The sequence below is a fragment of the Carassius gibelio genome, chromosome B18 (assembly GCF_023724105.1).
Source record: "Carassius gibelio isolate Cgi1373 ecotype wild population from Czech Republic chromosome B18, carGib1.2-hapl.c, whole genome shotgun sequence".
NCBI classification, from domain to species: Eukaryota; Metazoa; Chordata; class Actinopteri; order Cypriniformes; family Cyprinidae; genus Carassius; species Carassius gibelio.
In genome coordinates this window covers 10,717,364-10,736,016 of record NC_068413.1, presented here as the reverse complement: position 1 = coordinate 10,736,016, position 18,653 = coordinate 10,717,364, and the positions used below count along the sequence as shown (strand labels likewise).

The 18,653-nt window shown below is 38.3% G+C and overlaps 2 protein-coding genes and 1 pseudogene across 5 annotated transcripts in view; 2 read left to right on the top strand and 1 right to left on the bottom strand.

Moving 5' to 3' along the window:
• Positions 1 to 270: 270 nt before the first annotated feature.
• On the top strand, positions 271 to 4,772 carry LOC127977048 (mu-type opioid receptor-like). The gene has a single exon (XM_052581725.1). The coding sequence runs from the start codon at positions 3,654 to 3,656 to the stop codon at positions 4,620 to 4,622; it is 969 nt and encodes a 322-aa protein (XP_052437685.1). The 5' UTR covers positions 271 to 3,653; the 3' UTR covers positions 4,623 to 4,772.
• A 3,443-nt stretch (positions 4,773 to 8,215) lies between these two features.
• LOC127977047 (leukotriene B4 receptor 1-like) lies at positions 8,216 to 11,647 on the top strand (annotated as a pseudogene).
• A 912-nt stretch (positions 11,648 to 12,559) lies between these two features.
• Positions 12,560 to 18,653, bottom strand: part of LOC127977038 (breast cancer anti-estrogen resistance protein 1) — an 82,482-nt gene continuing 76,388 nt past the window's right edge. For 3 of the 4 annotated variants that reach the window (XM_052581689.1, XM_052581692.1, XM_052581691.1), the window contains 4 exons: positions 18,165 to 18,275; positions 15,789 to 17,003; positions 14,605 to 14,691; positions 12,560 to 14,438 (listed from right to left, as the gene is read on the bottom strand). In XM_052581689.1, coding sequence (XP_052437649.1) covers positions 13,926 to 14,438; positions 14,605 to 14,691; positions 15,789 to 17,003; positions 18,165 to 18,275 — 1,926 coding nt within the window. In that variant the 3' untranslated portion in view covers positions 12,560 to 13,925. The remainder of the gene's footprint in view (positions 14,439 to 14,604; positions 14,692 to 15,788; positions 17,004 to 18,164; positions 18,276 to 18,653) is intronic. The other variant, XM_052581690.1, reaches the window with a different exon arrangement.

Genomic DNA, 18,653 nt, shown 5'->3' with positions numbered 1-18,653 from the left:
AGAGCAGCAGACTAGTTAGCCTGAGGTACTACATAAGGCGGGATAGTCTCCTAATTGTCAGAGCCTTTGAGAAGTTCTGTGTCATCCATGCCCCTGAAGCTGGTAGGCTCATTTGCAAATTAAGGTTTATCCGTTAAGATGTCCTCAAGGAAGGCGGATTCGACTTGGTCTGCCCAATCAATGCCGGCACTCCCCGGGAGTTCCAAATGAAGTGCTGAGTGGGTGGCTTGCAGAGAGACACATCCAGGGGCGATGTGTCTTCTTCTTCTTCTTCTTCCTCTGGAGCACCGGGACTTTTCCCAATGTGGGCCGGCCCATCCGGTACATAAATATATATGTTAAATGATGGAAATCCTATTACATCTCCTTTCTACGCAAATGGATGAGTGAGTCGATTGCGGCCGCGGCCGGCAATGAGTGTGTTTTGTTTGCATGAGTGTTTTGCCTTCCCTTCCTGTTTAGTATCTTGAAACATGCCCCCTTTCACGTCATCTCATTTACAGAGAGAGAGAGAAAGTTTTATCCAGTACAGCGAATTTCTCTGAGCAGCAGGCCACTGTATACGTTCACTTAAAACAAAACCGACTGTGATTATGAAAATACTTGCAGAGACAATTATTTTGAGATGATTTTGTGTGTATGTGTTCATTCAGAAGCTACGATACACAAAAGATAAATTAATTCTGTGTACGTTATCTGAAATGCTGCTCTCGGCACATGCTTTGAATGAGTGCGAGCAAGCTTCGAAACGTGCGTGAATTGTTTAAAACGCTTGAATCTGCAAGATTTAGAAACAAGTGCAAACGAGTGAACAACGCGAATCAAGTTAGGAATTTTACATCACTATTCACGATATATAGATATATTTTGGAGACTGGAGAACACGATAGGCCCAGGACATCAGGCTCATGATTTTATGAGCTCTGCACCACAGATCTATAAAGTTTGTGGTCCTTTGGTTTCGTTCAACAACATAAATGATTATTATAATTATCTCAAAAGAATCATCTGTTCACGAATCGGATCTTGTATTAACGAGTATTAACTAGTCAAAGATGGTCTATTATTGAAAATATCTAATAAATAAAGACTTCAAGTTCATCTTTAAAGCACATAAAGCTATTGTTTGAGTTTATAAACTTTTATTTCATGCATGATTCGTATAGCTCTCTTAACTTAATGCAAAGTGTGAGTTCTTTCTATGAGAATGTTTGTGTCGTGATTATGATTATGCAACGCTCACTAGGAGTCGCTAAATGAACAGCTGCTGCACACAGGGTGGTTTGATTGTTTTGTTTCAAAGGAGGATCAGTTGCCCTATTGGTTAAAAACCCCAAACTTAAATATTAAATTAATAAATGACATCAAGTTATCAAATAATTATTTTTAAAGAAACACGAAGATGTATAAAAGGCTCCATTACCTTGTATCTTACATTGTGGCCCCGTAGAAGCAGTTTTTGTAAAAATAGACTAACGATTGCATCATAACCCGCGACTCTCTGTCACACAGTAGAGAAATTACCGTATGGACAGGAGGAGAAGCTTGCAGACGTTATTCAACAACGTCTGCAAGATTCGGTGGGTGATTCAGATTTCTCTTGGCACAGCGATTAGAAGACTTACAATTGTCAGACAGGTTGCTCACGTGACATCTATGTCATCAAGCTCAGTTTGAGTCTGCGCAGTACGCTCGACCCCCAGGAAGTTCATGCCCTCTAATTGACTTCACTTATCTATGTGGGGTCGCTGTGTCCATTTCTTTTACTGTCTATGGTTGTGAGTTCCTCATTACTGCCGAGAGCTCGAAACTGATACACTGTCTCCTTGTTTCTCTCTTGTTTTACATGGGGGGGGGGGGGGGTAATGTACAAAAACAACTCTGAGTTAGAGTCTAGCTTTGCTGAAATTTATTTGGGATATGAGTGGACTGTTTTAGAAAAATAATTTTCGTTAGGGTCTGTTTTGATTATGTTTGAAACAAGTTTGAGATGAGAGGGCAAAGAACGACAGAGCAATGGCCAATTGATAACATTCACATTACGTTAGAGAGCAAGTTAGCTCAACACACACACTTTCCCATGCACAGATTAAGATATTTTTTTTAGATTGCAATGTTAACAGATATGTTTAGCTCACTGTATGTTAGTTCCCCACCATTGGTTGGAAATGTTTTTTGCTCAATGAGTGTAGAAAAAAATGGTTACAGTTTGAAATGAAGTTTAAAGTTATATTTGAAGCACTTTATTAGTTCTGAGCATGATTTTGCAGTACTGTATTGACATGATACTGATAAAATACTGTGAATTGAAGTTTCTAAGTATTTTAAAAATAGCTGGTGAATATTACCATTATGTACCATTGATAGATCGTGTAAAATACAAGCACGAAAAGTAAGTGAACTTGCATTTGTGTACTGAGAGGTTTATTTTATTATGGATTTTGTGTTGACATGGACACTGAAAATTCATCGTAATGTAAAAAAAGACAATGAATATGTAATATGTGAAACATAAAAATTACTCTTATAGAGATGTGTTTGCTGAAGAAATTTCTTAAAATAAATTACTGCAGAGAGCTCGAAACTGATACACTGTCTCCAGTTGTCAGACTGAGTGGCTGTAGGTGGTAATGGGTTTTCATACTCATTTTGACGTGATCGATCGGGGTTTGAATCTGCCTTTTAGCAAACTTTTTTCTTCCTTTTCAAATTTCAAATCAGAAAAGCATTTATTTTCAATAAAAATTAAGGAAATAATCAAAAAGTTGAAAATAAAGTACTGGGTAGGATCAGGGTAGGTGTAGGGAGGGCTTGTCCCATAAGGTGGCATCCATTTAATAATTTCAATTAAAATAAAAATTTACACTCAGTAAGTTATTGCATAATATATGACAATGCTGAGGTGCAGATAACTGCCACTATTTGCAATAAGTAATATCCTGCTATTTTAGTATAAACAGTGTAAATAGCAACTTTCACAAAAAAAGACTGCTATTTTCACTTAGTGTAAATACTAAATAGGCTCTATCCCATTAAAACTTGTCTGTGTTTAGTTACATTTGACTGCTAAGGAGAATGAGAACATATTAATGCTGTCACTTTATTGCTCCCCAGAATAAAATGCTAGTCAGTGTTGTTATCGATTAATCCACAATCAATGCACATTGTGTGTTAATAATTACTAGTAGGATAGTTGCTGCAAATATAGGGAAACTGCTGACTATTCTACTTAAACCCATTCAAACATATAGACTGACAGTGCAGTTGTTTAGAACTGTTGAGAGTTCCATGAAACATGAGATCACAGCATGTCACAATTCTGTTTCTCAGCAGCTCTGGTGTAAGAATAAACAAAACATTGCAAAACAACAAAGATGTTAACATAAAGAACAATAAACTTTAAGTTCATCATTTGTTCTCTGTATTTTACTAAGTAATTGTCTATGTTTAGGAAGTGTTAAGTAATTATTCCACTATTTAATTGAAAGGTAAATACATTATAATGCTAGACACAGTTTTTAGGAAGTCTGAAGTGAAAGCAAAGCTGTGGTTTTGGTTTAGATGTGGGAGTTGTCAACAAACCCTGTTTTTCAAACACTCATATAGCTAATTTATTTTATTTCTACGAATTTCCCATAAATCAAAATTTGATCATGGAGCTAAGATCAGGCTTCAATTCAACGTCTAACAGCACTGCTGTAGGTTCAGAGAAGATCACTCCTGCTGTAGTTCTGGGTTTGTGCTGTTTGGTTGGTTTACCAAGCAACATTGTGGTAATCATCAGCATTGCTCGTGAGTGGAACAATAATCTGAGCTTCACCTTAAAGCTAATCCTAAACCTTGCGGTCTCTGATGCTTTGACCCTTTGCTTGGCTCTCATTGTTATGTACGGAATACAGTTTGGATGGAAACTCGGACTTTGGTCTTGTAAGTTTCTGGTTTTTTTGGGTCACTGGAGTCTGTATGTTGCTGTTCTGACTGTCACATCCATGAGCGTACATCGCTATCATAATGTCATCAAGTCAAGAGTCACTAACAGGATGATACTTCAGAGACTGGAAAGACAGCAGAGGTGCCTTCAGCTGATTGGCATCTGGATTCTAGCCTTTGCTTTTGCCCTACCAGTATTTTTTACTCAAGGGCTCAAAGACAAGAATGGATTGCTAAGATGTCAGAGGATAACGAAGTCACAGTTTGTAAAAGTCACTGTTTTGCTTTTTGAGATCTTTTTGGGGTTTGTCATCCCATTTTTGACAATGTTGACATGTTATCTATGGTTGGACAAAGGGTTGAGACAAAAAGCCAGGAGCTCCAGTCTAACTAGATCTCCACAGGATCAGGAACCCAGAAACCAGGGGACAAATGTTAAGACTTACAAGAAGAGACTTGTGATCAGTATCGTAGTGGCTTTCTTTCTGGTTTGGACTCCTGTGCACATTATTAATGTGATTGATATAGTCACTACTCTGACTAAAACATCTCATCCAGATGTTCATTCCCAACTGAAGACTTTCCGCGGAGTATATGGTGATACAAGCAAGACTCTGGCTTTACTAAACTGCTGTCTGAATCCTTTTCTTTATGTTTTCTTTTCAAGAAATGTCATAAAGTGTACTAAGTAGCAGCTACATTTGTTTATTTCCTAGTTACAAATGCAGATAAATATGTTTAGGTTTTTAAACTGCTCATTTCAGTTTGTGTAAGAATTACTTCTCTGTTGTAAAAAGCTGCATTAATGCAATTCTAAAATCTGAGAATGTCAATGAATAAATGCTAAGTATAATCATTATCACGGTGAGGGGTCAATATTTCTTGTTTAAAATTATTTAAATAATTTTGTAATCTCTCTAATTTGCATTTTGCATTTCTGGTATGAAAATTGCTTTTTCAAATTTTAGAAAGATGAACATCATTTTCAGTCATTTATAAAAGCGACCCTGTAATGAATTTAATTGCTGCTGTAGTGTCTTATAAATGTTGTCCCACTATAATACTGGCAGGCAGATGTTTTGTAGGTCTTATGTTTTTGAAATGGAACTGTAAGTGCAATGGAACCTTGCTTATCCTAGCTTCATTAGCCTGACACGAAATGGTAAACCATTAACAGGAAAGCATACACTGTGATGTGGTTTGACCACTTAGTTTAGTTTCAGATAAGTTCCAGACATGTGACTGGCATGATGATCAGTTTGCATGGCACCATTTGAACAATGTGTTGAAATGTAGGATACAGTAGTTATATTTGTTTCAGATTAACCTGTATCACTTTAAACATGATTTATAGCAAGATGGACTGGATTCTTTTTTTTAATTGTATTTAACATATTTCCAGCTATGCGATTTACAGTATATGTCACTGGATTCTAGCCTTTGCTTTTGCCCTACCAGTATTTTTTACTCAGACAAGGATGGATGGCAAAGATGTCTTAGGAAAATGGAGTCATGTTTAAAATTATTACTAAATGATAATGTTGATTGTCTTATTCTCCCATTGCCCAAGTCCTTTACATGAAACATGTAGGTTGGGTTGAAAACAAATGCTCTGCAAATAATATGCTTTAATCTAAATGTAAAGTTACACTGGAGTAATGTAAATGTTTTTAAATCACATTGTTGTTTTTAATTCTACAATTATTCCTTTCTAGAGGAATGTTAATTTGGCAGAGTGCAAATACAATGAAATAAGCGGAGTAATTTAGATTACTTTATACGTCAATGGATGTGTTCAGTTTGTGAATTCTCAGTGGCATTCTGTAACAGCGAAAGAAGGTGAGGAAGAAAGTGCAAGTAATTAAGATATTTAATAAACACAGTCAGACACACGAGTAACAACAAACAGGATAACAGGTGGGTGAAGGACGAAGTCTGATGGCGATACGGGAAGTAACAATGTCTGATGGTGATCCAGGAAGTGACGGTGAGGAGATGCAGCGCTGCAGGAGAGCGTGACACAGGAACTGAGATGAGCGAGCCGTGGGGGTGAGGAGTGGATGGGATTCCAGAGACACAGACGATAAAACGAAGAGAAGAACACAGAGAACAGGAACGAAAGACCAGGCAAAACACGGGGAACTGCAAACAACGCTCTGACAAACACCAGACGAAAAACAGGGCAATAAGTAGGGATCGGATAGCCTAATGAGTAGCAGCTGGTGTAGATGAACAATTAACGGAGACACCCACATGAAACAATCAGTGCTGACGCGAGACACACACAAACTCCACCCACATAGTGCAAATCCCGAGGCCACGGTTTACCAACCGTGACACATTCAATTCGTGAGAGAAAGGCTGTACTGTAAATTTGTTAGGAGATTATGTGTGAAGACCTAGATAGGATTCACAGAAAAAAAAACCCAGTAATTTTATTGTGCCTTGATCACCTGCTGTGCGTCTGAACATTCCAACAGCTTCTTTATGACCATGAACTTTAAATGGACACATCACTAACTATATAAACAGTAACCAGCCTAATAAGTCATATAAATAGAAAAGACACTACATGGGAAAGCAAAATAGAATTTTTCCTCTCCTGCTATATTCTATTCATTCACATTACATGTCTGCTATTATGTGTTCTTGCAAGATATATAGGCTATATATATATATATATATATATATATATATATATATATATATATATATATATATATATATATATATATATATATATAAGCTATGCCCCATCAAATATTGAAAAATGTTGATTGAACATATCTTTCTGGAAACTGGAATGATTACAATGGTACATAAAGGTTCATCTTAATACACTAAAGTGTCAGCTTTGACTATGAATTTAACTCATACAGTCAAACAGACCAGTGGTTTTGTTGATAGAGCCAATTTCAGGTTTTGTTGTATAATAGTGCCACCAAGTGACATAATTATTATATTTTTTTTAAGCAATGGTTTTGTTGCACCGCAGGAGTAGGGGGCCTCAGCAAACTTCCAAGGGGGCAGAAGGATGACTTAATAAAAATTTAAATTTGGTAAAAATAGTCTCTGAAAGTTATGTAGCGATCTTTGGGGTGTCCCGACTTTCGAGTCCTGGCTTATGGAGTTTTCCTGCTCCCATCCCTCTATCTCTATTTCACATCACTTCATGTCCACCTACTTGTTCTATCTAAAACAATGCAAAAAATAAATAAATACATATCTAAGAACTTAATGTATCCTTATTTAGCCAGGAGAATTCCACTGAGACATCCCATTTTCTTCTTCCAGGGAGATCTGTAGGGAGTAACAAAAAAGTAAGAGCAAAAAAAAACAAACAAACAAAAATAAATCTTAGGAGTAGAATTTTGGAGTAGTAGAATTTTGCCTCAGCAACTATTGCTCTTACTGTTCTTTAAACCTTTGGAATCACAGAATTAATTGTGGTTAATTTATTTAATATATAAACAAAACTAGTTTCTGTTAGCAAAAAGTTTGAAATCAATTTACAGTATTAAAACCAGAGGAAATATCTTGTCTACATGATGTGCCTTTGAGTAAAGGAATGAAAGCATACATCTTTAAAATTTCAGAAACGGCAAGATTTAAGTTTATGAAAAAATTCAGTTAAGGTATTTTTTAAATCAAGTCAACAACACAGAGATCATTCAGCTTCAGTTCAGTGAGTTTATTATGTCTTTGAATAGGCCTTTTAGCGTGCTTCGTAAACCTGAGAACTTTTTTTTTAAGGAAATAAGTGCTCTTCACTATTTTTTATATGTTTGCTTTTTTAATAAGTAGATCAACTATATATGTTGTATAAAAGGTCTATAGCAGGTGTAAACATTAATTGACTACTATTTATCTGAAGGGTGTGGTCGGTGGGGTTGCTATATAAACCATTAATGCTCATTTAATTGGAGAGAAAAAACAACCCTGTACCTCTTTTGTCAATCACTGAGACACACCCCCCACCAAACACAACACAGATGTTAAAACATTGTTAAGTAACCTGTTGTCTTTTTATTTCTGGATTTGAATTCTTGATAAATTTGTCAGTGTCTTTGCTATGCGATGTTTTTTTTTTTTGCATGAGAAAATAGAAGACATGGCATGAGGACAGTGTCAACTGCGTGAGTCAAATGCATGAGAGTTTACAGCCCGCAATATTTGACCTCACATTGGAAATGAAAGAGAAATTGCTTGTCAGTACAACCTCATCACATCTTGTTATGACATAGTGTAAAGGTATAGGTCTAAATATATTATACAGCATTCAGAAGGAAGCTTTAATGATAGTTTAATAGTCTTTAATTTATTTTTTATTTATGCTTTTTATTTATGCACTCTTGTTTTGGGAAAATGAGAGCAAAGCTATAGTTTTTGGTTTAGATCACAAATATATGTATTTCTCATTGTTACGGGGTTGTAAATAATAATAAAAAAAATAGTCATAGTTTCAGTAAATATATACTTACCAAAATTATGACAACTCATATTTTAGTTATAAATTGACTTTATTATGTAATATGTCCACTTAAACTTTTCATTTGTGTGGGGGGGGATGCTCCTTTTTTTTCAACTAGCAAACATGCTGTGGACATTGAATGGCTCTCTTGATATAACGTTTCATGACATATTTACAAGCTGTTTTATCTTACACTTCTTTGTTTAACAAAGCGTATTTTTCCCCAATCATAAACAGTACCTCTACTATACAGGTGCATCTCAATAAATTAGAATGTTGTAGAAAAGTTCATTTATTTCAGCAATTCAACTCAAATTGTGAAACTCATGTGTTATATAAATTCAATGCACACAGACTGAAGTAGTTTAAGTCTTTGGTTCTTTTAATTGTGATGATTTTGGCACTCATTTAACAAAAACCCACCATCTTAACAAATTAGAATATGGTGACATGCCAATCTGCTAATCAATTCAAAACACTTGCAAAGTTTCCTGAGCCTTCAAAATGATCTCTCAGTTTGGTTCACTAGTCTACACAGTAATGGAGAAGACTGCTGATCTGACAGTTGCCAGAAGACAATCATTGACTCCCTTCAAAAGGAGGATAAGTCACAAGCATTCAATGCCAAAGAAGCTGGCTGTTCATAGAGTGCTGTATCCAAGCATGTTAACAGAAAGTTGAGTGGAAGGAAAAAGTGTGGAAGAAAAAGATACACAACCAACCGAGAGAACCACAGCCTTATGAGGTTTGTCAAGCAAAATCGATTCAAGAATTTGAGTGAACTCCACAAGACATGGACTTAGGCTGGGGTCAAGGCATACAGACGTGTCAAGGAATTTGTCTACAGTTGTTGTATTCCTCTTGTTAAGCCACTCTTGAACCACAGAAAACATCAGAGGCATCTTACCTGGGCTAAGGAGAAGAACTGGACTGTTGCCCAGTGGTCCAAAGTCCTCTTTTCAGATGAGAGCAAGTTTTGTATTTCATTTGGAAACCAAGGTCTGGAGGAAGGGTGGAAAAGCTCATAGCTCAAGTTGCTTGAAGTCCAGTGTTAAGTTTACACAGTCTGTAATGATTTTGGGTGCAATGTCATCTGCTGTTGTTGGTCCATTGTGTTTTTTGAAAACCAAAGTCACTGCACCTGTTTACCAAGAAATTTTGGGGCACTTCATGCTTTCTTCTGCTGACCAGCTTTTTGAAGAAGCTGATTTCATTTTCCAGCAGGATTTGGCACCTGTCCACAATGCCAAAAGCACCAAAAGTTGGTTAAATGACCATGGTGTAACTTAATGTATATTAGAAAACTCATTCTAATTCATTCCCTCTCTTCTTCGGTGGTAACTTAACCCAACTCCGTGCTTCCTGTAATGAGAGCTGTCAATCAAGGTACAAGGATGTCCCTGTGTGAAAGTGACCAATCATAAGAGGGTCAGTGCCCTCCTTGGTTTCCGCCCCCAAATTGTCAAAAGTCATGTAGACTCGAGGGAGCAGAAATCCACTGCGCGAGCAAAGCAGCACTCCGCGAACAGGATTCCACTGTACAAGCAGAGTTAACCTATGAGAGTATGCCAGGCGCTCGCTCGCAGCTACATGTACACCTCTCGGTTGTTGAATTTGTGCGCGAGTACTTTTATCATGCCAGCTGAAGGTTCATTTTTGCGCGTGGGAAATAACATAATGTCTTACACGCTTATAAATTAACGCCATAAAGAGAGAGCCTTCCATCATGCTCGTCTGATTGCCTGTTATTAGTGACTGGTTTTGTTGCATCCTCTAACTGTAATGTGTCTGGAGTATATGAATTTGCTTGTCAGAAGAACTTCACATCTTGTTAGGACATGGTGTAAAGGTGTAGGTGTAAGTATATTATATATAGCTAGTCAGAAGGAAGCTTTAATGCTTTTTTATTTTATTTTTTTATTTATTGTTTATTGTTTATGGGAAGTGAAAGCAAAGCTGTGGTTTTGGTTTAGATGTGGGAGGTGTCGATGTAGCCCCTGTTCTTCAGTCCGTCATATATCATTTATGAAAGAAGAATCTGCGTTTTGCAGAAAATGAATTTGATGATGGATGGATCAAGTTTCAATTCAACATCTAACAGCACTGCTGTTGGTTCAGAGAAGATCACTCCTGCTGTAGTTCTGGGTTTGTGCTGTTTGGTTGGTTTGCCAAGCAACATTGTGGTAATCATCGGCATTGCTCGTGAGTGGAACAGAAATCTGGGCTTCACCTTAAAACTAATGGTAAACCTTGCTGTCTCTGATGCTTTGACTCTTTGCTTGGCTCCTTTTGTGCTTTATGGAATACTGTTTGGATGGAAGTTTGGCCTTTGGTCTTGTAAGTTCCTGTTTTTTTGGGGTCACTAGAGTCTGTATGTTGCTGTTCTGACGGTCACATCCATGAGCGTACACCGCTATCATAATGTCATCAAGTCAAGAGTCACTAACAGGATGATACTTCAGAGACTGGAAAGACAGCAGAGGTGCCTTCAGCTGATTGGCATCTGGATTCTAGCCTTTGCTTTTGCCCTACCAGTATTTTTTACTCAAGGGCAAAAATGTGGATGGATTGCTAAGTTGTCAGCGGATAATGAAGTCACAGTTTGTTAAAGTCACTGTTTTGCTTTTTCAGATTCTGTTGGGGTTTGTCATCCCATTTTTGACAATGTTGACATGTTATCTATGGTTGGACAAAGGGTTGAGACAAAAAGCCAGGAGCTCCAGTCTAACTAGTTCTCCACAGGATCAGGAACCCAGAAACCAGGGGACAAATTTTAAGACTTACAAGAAGAGACTTGTGATCAGTATCGTAGTGGCTTTCTTTCCGGTTTGGACTCCTGTGCACATTATTGATGTGATTGATATAGTCACTACTCTGACTAAAACATCCAGATGTTCATTCCCAACTGAAGACTTTCCGCAGAGTATATGGTGATACAAGCAAGACTCTGGCTTTACTAAACTGCTGTCTGAATCCTTTTCTTTATGTTTTCTTTTCAAGAAATGTCATAAAGTGTACTAAGTAGAACCCACATTTGTTCATTTAACAGTTACATATTCAAATAATTATTTGTAAGTTGTAAACCTCGTCTGCTAATTTGAGATCAGTTTGTTTAGAAAAATTCTTCTCTATTGTAAAAAGCTGCATTAATGCAATTCTGAAATCTGTGATCTGCTAAAGAAAGGATCATCTACTGTATGTAAATCAATAAGTCCTTGCCATAATAAAAAACACATTGAGAGTTAATATGTCTTCTTTGAAATTATTCTTTAATTTGTGAGTGTTATACATGTTGCATTTTGCATTACTGGTAAGAAAAATCGCTCTTTGAACTTGAATAAAAAAAATTACATTATTTAAACAAACAAACCCTGTAATGAATTAACGGTGGCAGATTTCGATCAATTCCTCCCCGCCTTTCAGCACGTTCTTCAATCCGCACATTCTGCTGACTGAGGACAAGCTGAGTGTTTATCGATAGATTGTTATAATATCTGCATCTGTGCAGTTCTTTTTCATAAATGCAGTTTACAAAATATCATGGGGGAGCAATCGGTTTTCCATCTCCTGTAAAGCTTTCGCTGCGTTCACCCCTCATCACACCACAGCTGTTCCCTCCAGCAAAGGAAAACAAGCCTTTAACATATAGAAATGTTACTATTAATATAAAACATATTAATTACAGTGCATCTGGCAAATAGGTTTGCATACTTGAGCCAAAGAAAGAGGGTTGTACTAGTAATGCAAACAGCAAAATGTAGTGTTTGGACAGTAAACAGGTATGTGTGTGTGAGAGAGAGATCAGGATTCAGGAAGACTTGTAGGGCTTATTCAATACTCAAATGTTATACCTATCTATGCATTAACAGAATAAGTTTTAAAATGAAATGTGTTTTTAATAATCGCCCCTGACACACTTTATAGATAATGCACATTCAGCTGCAGTTTATGCTTCTGTTTCCTTCCTCTTTACAGTCATAATAGACTTTATTTGCAGCTATAGTGTCTTAGAAATGCTTCCCCACTATCATGATGATCAGTATGCATTATCAATGCACATATATTACACTGACAACCATTTGAACAATATGAAAATGTATTAAATGTACATGTTTTTAATTAACTGGTATCACTAAAAACATGATAAATAGCAAGATGGACAGGAATTTATTTTTTTAATGAAAATATATTAAACATATATTTCCAGTTATGCAATTTACAGTAACATATATGTCAATATCATTCAAACCCTTGAACACAGATTTGAGAACAGATTAACAGTACAACATACATCAGGTCACCATTTGGCTTAAATGCTTCTTTTTTTTATCTTTTTTTTTTTCAACTGGATAAGGATTTTGACTATATACACAACAACATGTTGCAGTACTTAAAAAGTTTAATAAGTTTCATTAAACTACTTTTCTGACATATTCTTAAATTTAGAATACAACCAACAAGGAGCAAAAGGACAAGGCGAGGGAAGTCGAGACAGGTGGTTCAGGTCTCCATTCAGAAACGGATGCAATGGAGGGAGAGTTTAAACAAGCTGGTTTTGGATATAGTACATTAATGCACTGTCTATGTTGGATGTGGTGCGATATCTGAGAGACAAAGGATAAATATGAAATCAGGAACGCTCAGGATGTGGCCACAATGCACCTGTCCAGCAGGAAGTGGCACTACACTGGAGGTCAAATGATGCTGAAAGACTAAATATTGGCTCTTCTTAGGGACATAATCAGATCTCAAATAATGACGTGATATGTTTTCAAACTAGCTTAAAACTTGCCAAAGGGGCAAAGCCATGAAAAGGCATTCGAGAGCTTACAGGCAGGGAATATTTCAGAAATATTTCAATTTCACAAAATGTTCCAAAAGTAGTCCAAATTTGATGTGTTCTTCACCCGTTCTTGTTGCTTTGCATTGGTAAATGTGGGTAAATAAGTCCTCTGTACTCTCACAGTAAATGAGAAGAATGTTTCAGGTCTGCCGATTGGCTCACTCCCAGCATGCTCTGTGATCAGCCTCTTCGAACAACAGCAAGAGGATAAACGTTAAATGCCATTTTTTGCTTCTAACAGGCACAATTCATAAAAAAAAACCCTCCATTGTTGATCTTCCATGGAAATGGTTGTACTTCTACATACACGATTCAAATTTTAAACACCTTTAGTCAGCATCTCATAATAATAATTATGTTGACAATAATAATAATCAGAGCAATAATTACAGTTATAGCTATAATAATGCATAATGTCTTAAATCTACTCTTTAGATAGTTTCCTTCTCTTTCTCCTCCCTGGTTCAAAAAGTTCCTCAACCGCCTGGATTCGCCGTGTTACATTGTCCCTGACATACAGCAACTTAAATATTTACAATGATTCATTTACAACCAATGGCTCTGCCCATTAATCATTTTGTCCTTTGGAGATAAAAAGCTCGTGGCACAGGGTACATTTGTCCAGTGAGTTTAAAACAGGCTCTGTGCATGGACTGTCCCGGGGCACGTTCACCCCTGCACTCACATGGCCAGTAGCTGATTGAGCGCCATGCGGAACTGCTGGGTGCAGCCCGCCAGCTCCCGCACCCTTTCCGTCATGTCTCTGGCGGCCCCTGGTGAGGGGTACTGCAGGGCCGCCGTCTTGGTGCTGACCACAATGTCTTTGAGCTTTTCGCAGAGTGTGTTGCTGTGCTGGGCCACCCTGGTGCGAACCTCGGAAGACTTGGCTTGCCTGGAGAGCGTGTCTCCGATGAAGACGAGCTTGTGAGCGCTGAGGATGACGAATTTGCTGTGGGCGACGAAGATTTTGGGCGGCTGGTTGTTGTTGATGGAGGAGTAGAATGCGTCGATGGCGTTGGTGAGCGTGGTGATGTTGGCCTCGCACTGCTCCATGTAAAAGAGCAGCAGCTGCCGGTCGCCCGAGCACAGCTTGCTGCGCGGAGTCTGCGGGTAGTGAGAGGGCGGAGTCCAGCCCGAAATGTCACTGTTGATTGGTCGGGAGACCTCCTGCTCCAGTCGCTCAAACTGCTTTAGCTGTTGGGGACACAAGTGAGTAATACTACTATTGTAAAAAGTGTTACAAATGTCTACTTATTATTAATTTATTTATTTGTTTATTTATATAAAACTCCCTCAAAAATAATATTGTGTCACTTTGTAGAGAGCTCTGTGAATAAGGTGTTATTATAGTCTTATATACCTGTTGCTGTTCCAGTAGAGTCTTATTCTGTTTGATGCTCCCTTTTTCCAACAGCTGTCTTTGGTTCTTTTCAAATTCTTCTTTACCCTAAAATAGAAAAAGAAAATAAATGTAAATAAATAGTAAAGAGTTTACTATCTGTGGATAGATGGGTGAACAATTGTAATGCGTATTCAAAAATGTATGTAACACCTTCATTTAAGCAAAAGAGTACAAGACCATGTTAAATTATTTGTGCACAACCAATAATAAAATCACAACCAGCATACATCTTCCAGCTGTTGTGTAAATAAAAAAACAAAAGTGAATCCCAACAGACTGAAGATGTCTTTCTAGTCCATCAGGGGGCAGTATAATATCAGTATAAACTCAACACAGCCATTTTCAGTTGTGGAACACATTACAGAAATCAAATGCCCATTCAAATGTGCCCTTTACAGTTATTACCTACAATTTGAAATATAAAAAGTAAAAAAAGTGTTTGTTTAAAACAGTGTGGTAGAAATAAGCTAACATGGTCAGTCCAACTGAGTTATAGCTTTTACAAATTTTCTAAAAATGCTATTTTATATATACAATTTATGCATTTAGCAGACACTTTTATCCAAAGTGACTTACAGTGCAATCAGGCTATCAATTTTTACCTATCATGTGTTCCCAGGGAATCGAACCCCCAACCTTGCACTTGATAACACAATGCTCTACCAATTGAGCTACAGGAACATTGTTGTCATAAGATCAAATTATACAAATTAAAATCAAATAAAATCAAATAATGATATATACCGAAAAATAATATTAATAATAATCAATAAAATATATAGATATTAAATAAATATAAATAATAAACTCTGGGGTCTTTTTGCACTGAAAGACCAAATCCTTAAACATACTGAATAAACTAAAATGTTTGTATTTTTTTATTTCATATTTTCTTGTTTGGCCTAAGGCCAACTAAAAAAATGAACTAGAAATGCTACTGAAAAAAAAAAAAAAAAAAGGTCTCTGTGATTGAACAGAATTCATCTTCTCTGCACAGTTTCACTGGAAGTTTTGACAGAACCACACAGCGGATGTGCAACAGAAGATGTATGTGGGCTTTAAGGAAAAGCAGGTCTGCACATGGATCCATTTCAAAGAAGGAAACAATTGAATGTTTTGCAACGATTTTACATGTAGCATACCTGTAAATGAACATAGTCGTAATCCTCCATCCACCCCTCCTCTGTCGTCTCGCACGGCCTGTCTGGAGTCTCTTCCTCAGCTGAGAATTTGGGAGGAGAGGGTAATGGGCGGGACTGGATATTGGCCCGTTCAGGTGTGCCTGACTGATATGCTGAGATGTTGTTGTTGGTCAGCTGACCCAGAACGTCACCAGTATGAGGAACGGGTGGCAGCGGCAGTTGCTGCTGTTTGTTTGTCCGTTTGAAGAGCAAAGATGCATTTCCATGGAGGAACGATGCTAACTGCTTGGTGTCATCAGGCACGCCTCGGGCACACATGACCAGCCGGTCTAGGTCGTCCCCACCGGTGCCTGTAGAAGGTGCCATCAGAGCCGCGGGGGACCAGCCCAAGGAGTCCAGTGCCTGACTGTACCTCACCAGACCTTGGAAGGCCTCCTCCATCTTCTGCAGCTGCTTGCTGAGCTTGGTCTGCAGTGTGCGGTCGGTGGCCTGGGTGGCGTTGGCCACGGCTCCTCTAGCGAACTCCAGCAGGTCCCTGACAGCCACACGAATGCGGTCCACGGCCTGTCGGATAGCAGGGAGGTTGGACTCCATTTGAGTAGAGCTGCGCCAGTTCCCACTGATGAATGACATGAGAAGGGACACTGAGCTCTCCACAGCCTGTTGATGACGGGACAGCCGCTCCATGGCCTGGTCTAGATCCAGAAGCAGCAGGCGGCCAGGACCAGAAGATTCCCGCACTGGCACCATGTCCAGAGAAGACGTTGAGAGGTTACTGCGGGTGCTCCCCGTGCTGGACGCTGACAGGCGTTTGAAGCTCACAGTGAGCTCCTCGGTGGCCGCTGCGTCACGCACCACCTGCGGAGGCACATCATACACATAATCGCCCGATTCTTCGCCTGCTGGTCGCTCACGGGGGAAATCATACACATCTGCAGGGTGGTGGTCCTGTGGGCCGCCCTTTCGCAGGCTGGCAGGGATGTCATAGATCTCCTGGCCCTCAGGCTGTCGTTTTCCTATGAGCTGAGGTGGAGGAACATCGTAGACGTCCTCTGGAATGGGAGACTCGGGACCGCCTGGGATCTGAGACAGATAGGCCTGGTTCTGATTCTCCAGACTCTTCATCTTGGCAAAGTGAGGAGGAACGTCGTATGTTTCCTCCCTGAATGGACCATCTGGAACATCTTTGCTGACAGATGGAGGAATGTCATATACCTGTAAAGAGGAATAATGTGTTTACCAAAACTAGCCTTGTATAATCATAACTGGACTCATTAGGGTTGCACGGCTATTAAAATTCTGATAAGCTGATCAACAGTCAATCATTTTAAATGTTAAAGTGAATTTAGGCATCACAGCATTATAATGTTTACTAAATATTAAAAGTGGATATGCATTTAGAAATGTGCTAAAGTCATTTAACAGTGTAATTAAATAATTGGTGTTTTAAAAAACCAACTTAAACAGAGCTCTAGACATGTTATCTAAATATAAAAATAGAGGAAATGAACAATGTCTAAAATTTAATGATAATCAAGAGACTTCTTCTTTTTTTTCTGTCTTCTTAAAATCTATATACATTTATAACACTGTACTTAGTTTTTTATGACCTTGGTATTAAAATACAGGAAACTAGATAATGCTGAAGGTGGCAGATTTGACATCTTTATCACTACTGACCAATATAATCAATACCTCAACTTTAGTAAAGTCATGCAATACTTTCATTGCAATTGGAGCAGACGGGAACACAAAAACATATATTTGTTGAAGTTTCCCTTCACCATTACAGAAGTTTACCAAACTATAATGACTTCTGCTTCTGAAAACCCCTTGGATGAGAAAAGGGTCCATATGGAACCCAAATATTCTCCACTCCCTGAATTAATTTAAAGGTTGTACACACTTAGGATTTGCTAAATGAACACAGTTTGAATGTGTTCCAATGGTTTTTTTCATGTTTTTTGGAACAGCTCACATACACTCTCTACCACCTGCCAGATGTCACTGAAATAAGTGTCCTGTGTGACTGACTAGCCGATCAGAAATTCTTTCTGCATGTGAATCATTTTACACTGTAGGGTTTGCTGTCATTGGGTTGGATGAGATGGCATTAGTGAGCAGGGTTTTGGAGGAGCGGCATGTGTTTGTAGCAGGCGGTCTAATTCAGTTGCCAAGTCTGGCTAAAGGTAGCAAAATGACTGAAATATACTAGAAGATACTATTCTGAATGCATTTTGTCAATATAAGCCCATCAGTGGTGTTTTGTTTCAGTAAATATAGCTCTCTTTAACCCCCATTAATGATTAGATCAAAGGTGTACATAAAACCAGAGTGTAATTGATTTGTGTCAGTCTGACAAGAACATAGTATTACCGCTTGTTGGTAGTGCAGCTGGCTCTTGTCCACACTAGGTGGAGTGTCATAGATCTCCTGACCATCTCTACTGGGTGGGCCTTTCATAGCCATGGGAGGAGTATCATAAACCTGGGACCCAGAGAGAGGAACAGGGTCAAAAAGACACATAAAACTCATTGGCTAGTTTAAATAATGAAAATAAATACAAATTCGAGACATAGATCTGTGGTTATAAGTAGATCAGACCTGACCAGAAATGTACATTAGTTGAAAGGAATCTAATGGGGAGGGGCTGTGCATTTGTGTCTGTCTGTTTCTGTCATTTATTTTACATCTCAGGGCCCCTGATTCCTTTATACTTTCTCCTGCATACTTTGTCCTTTTTAGTCTTTTTCTCCCTTGTCCTTCCGTCGCTAGTTTTTTGTGCATGTTGGAGCAGAATTGGGATTGAGGCAGTTGGATGAATGGGGGTCGGAGGGAACACAGGTACATCCGGGGACACACTCC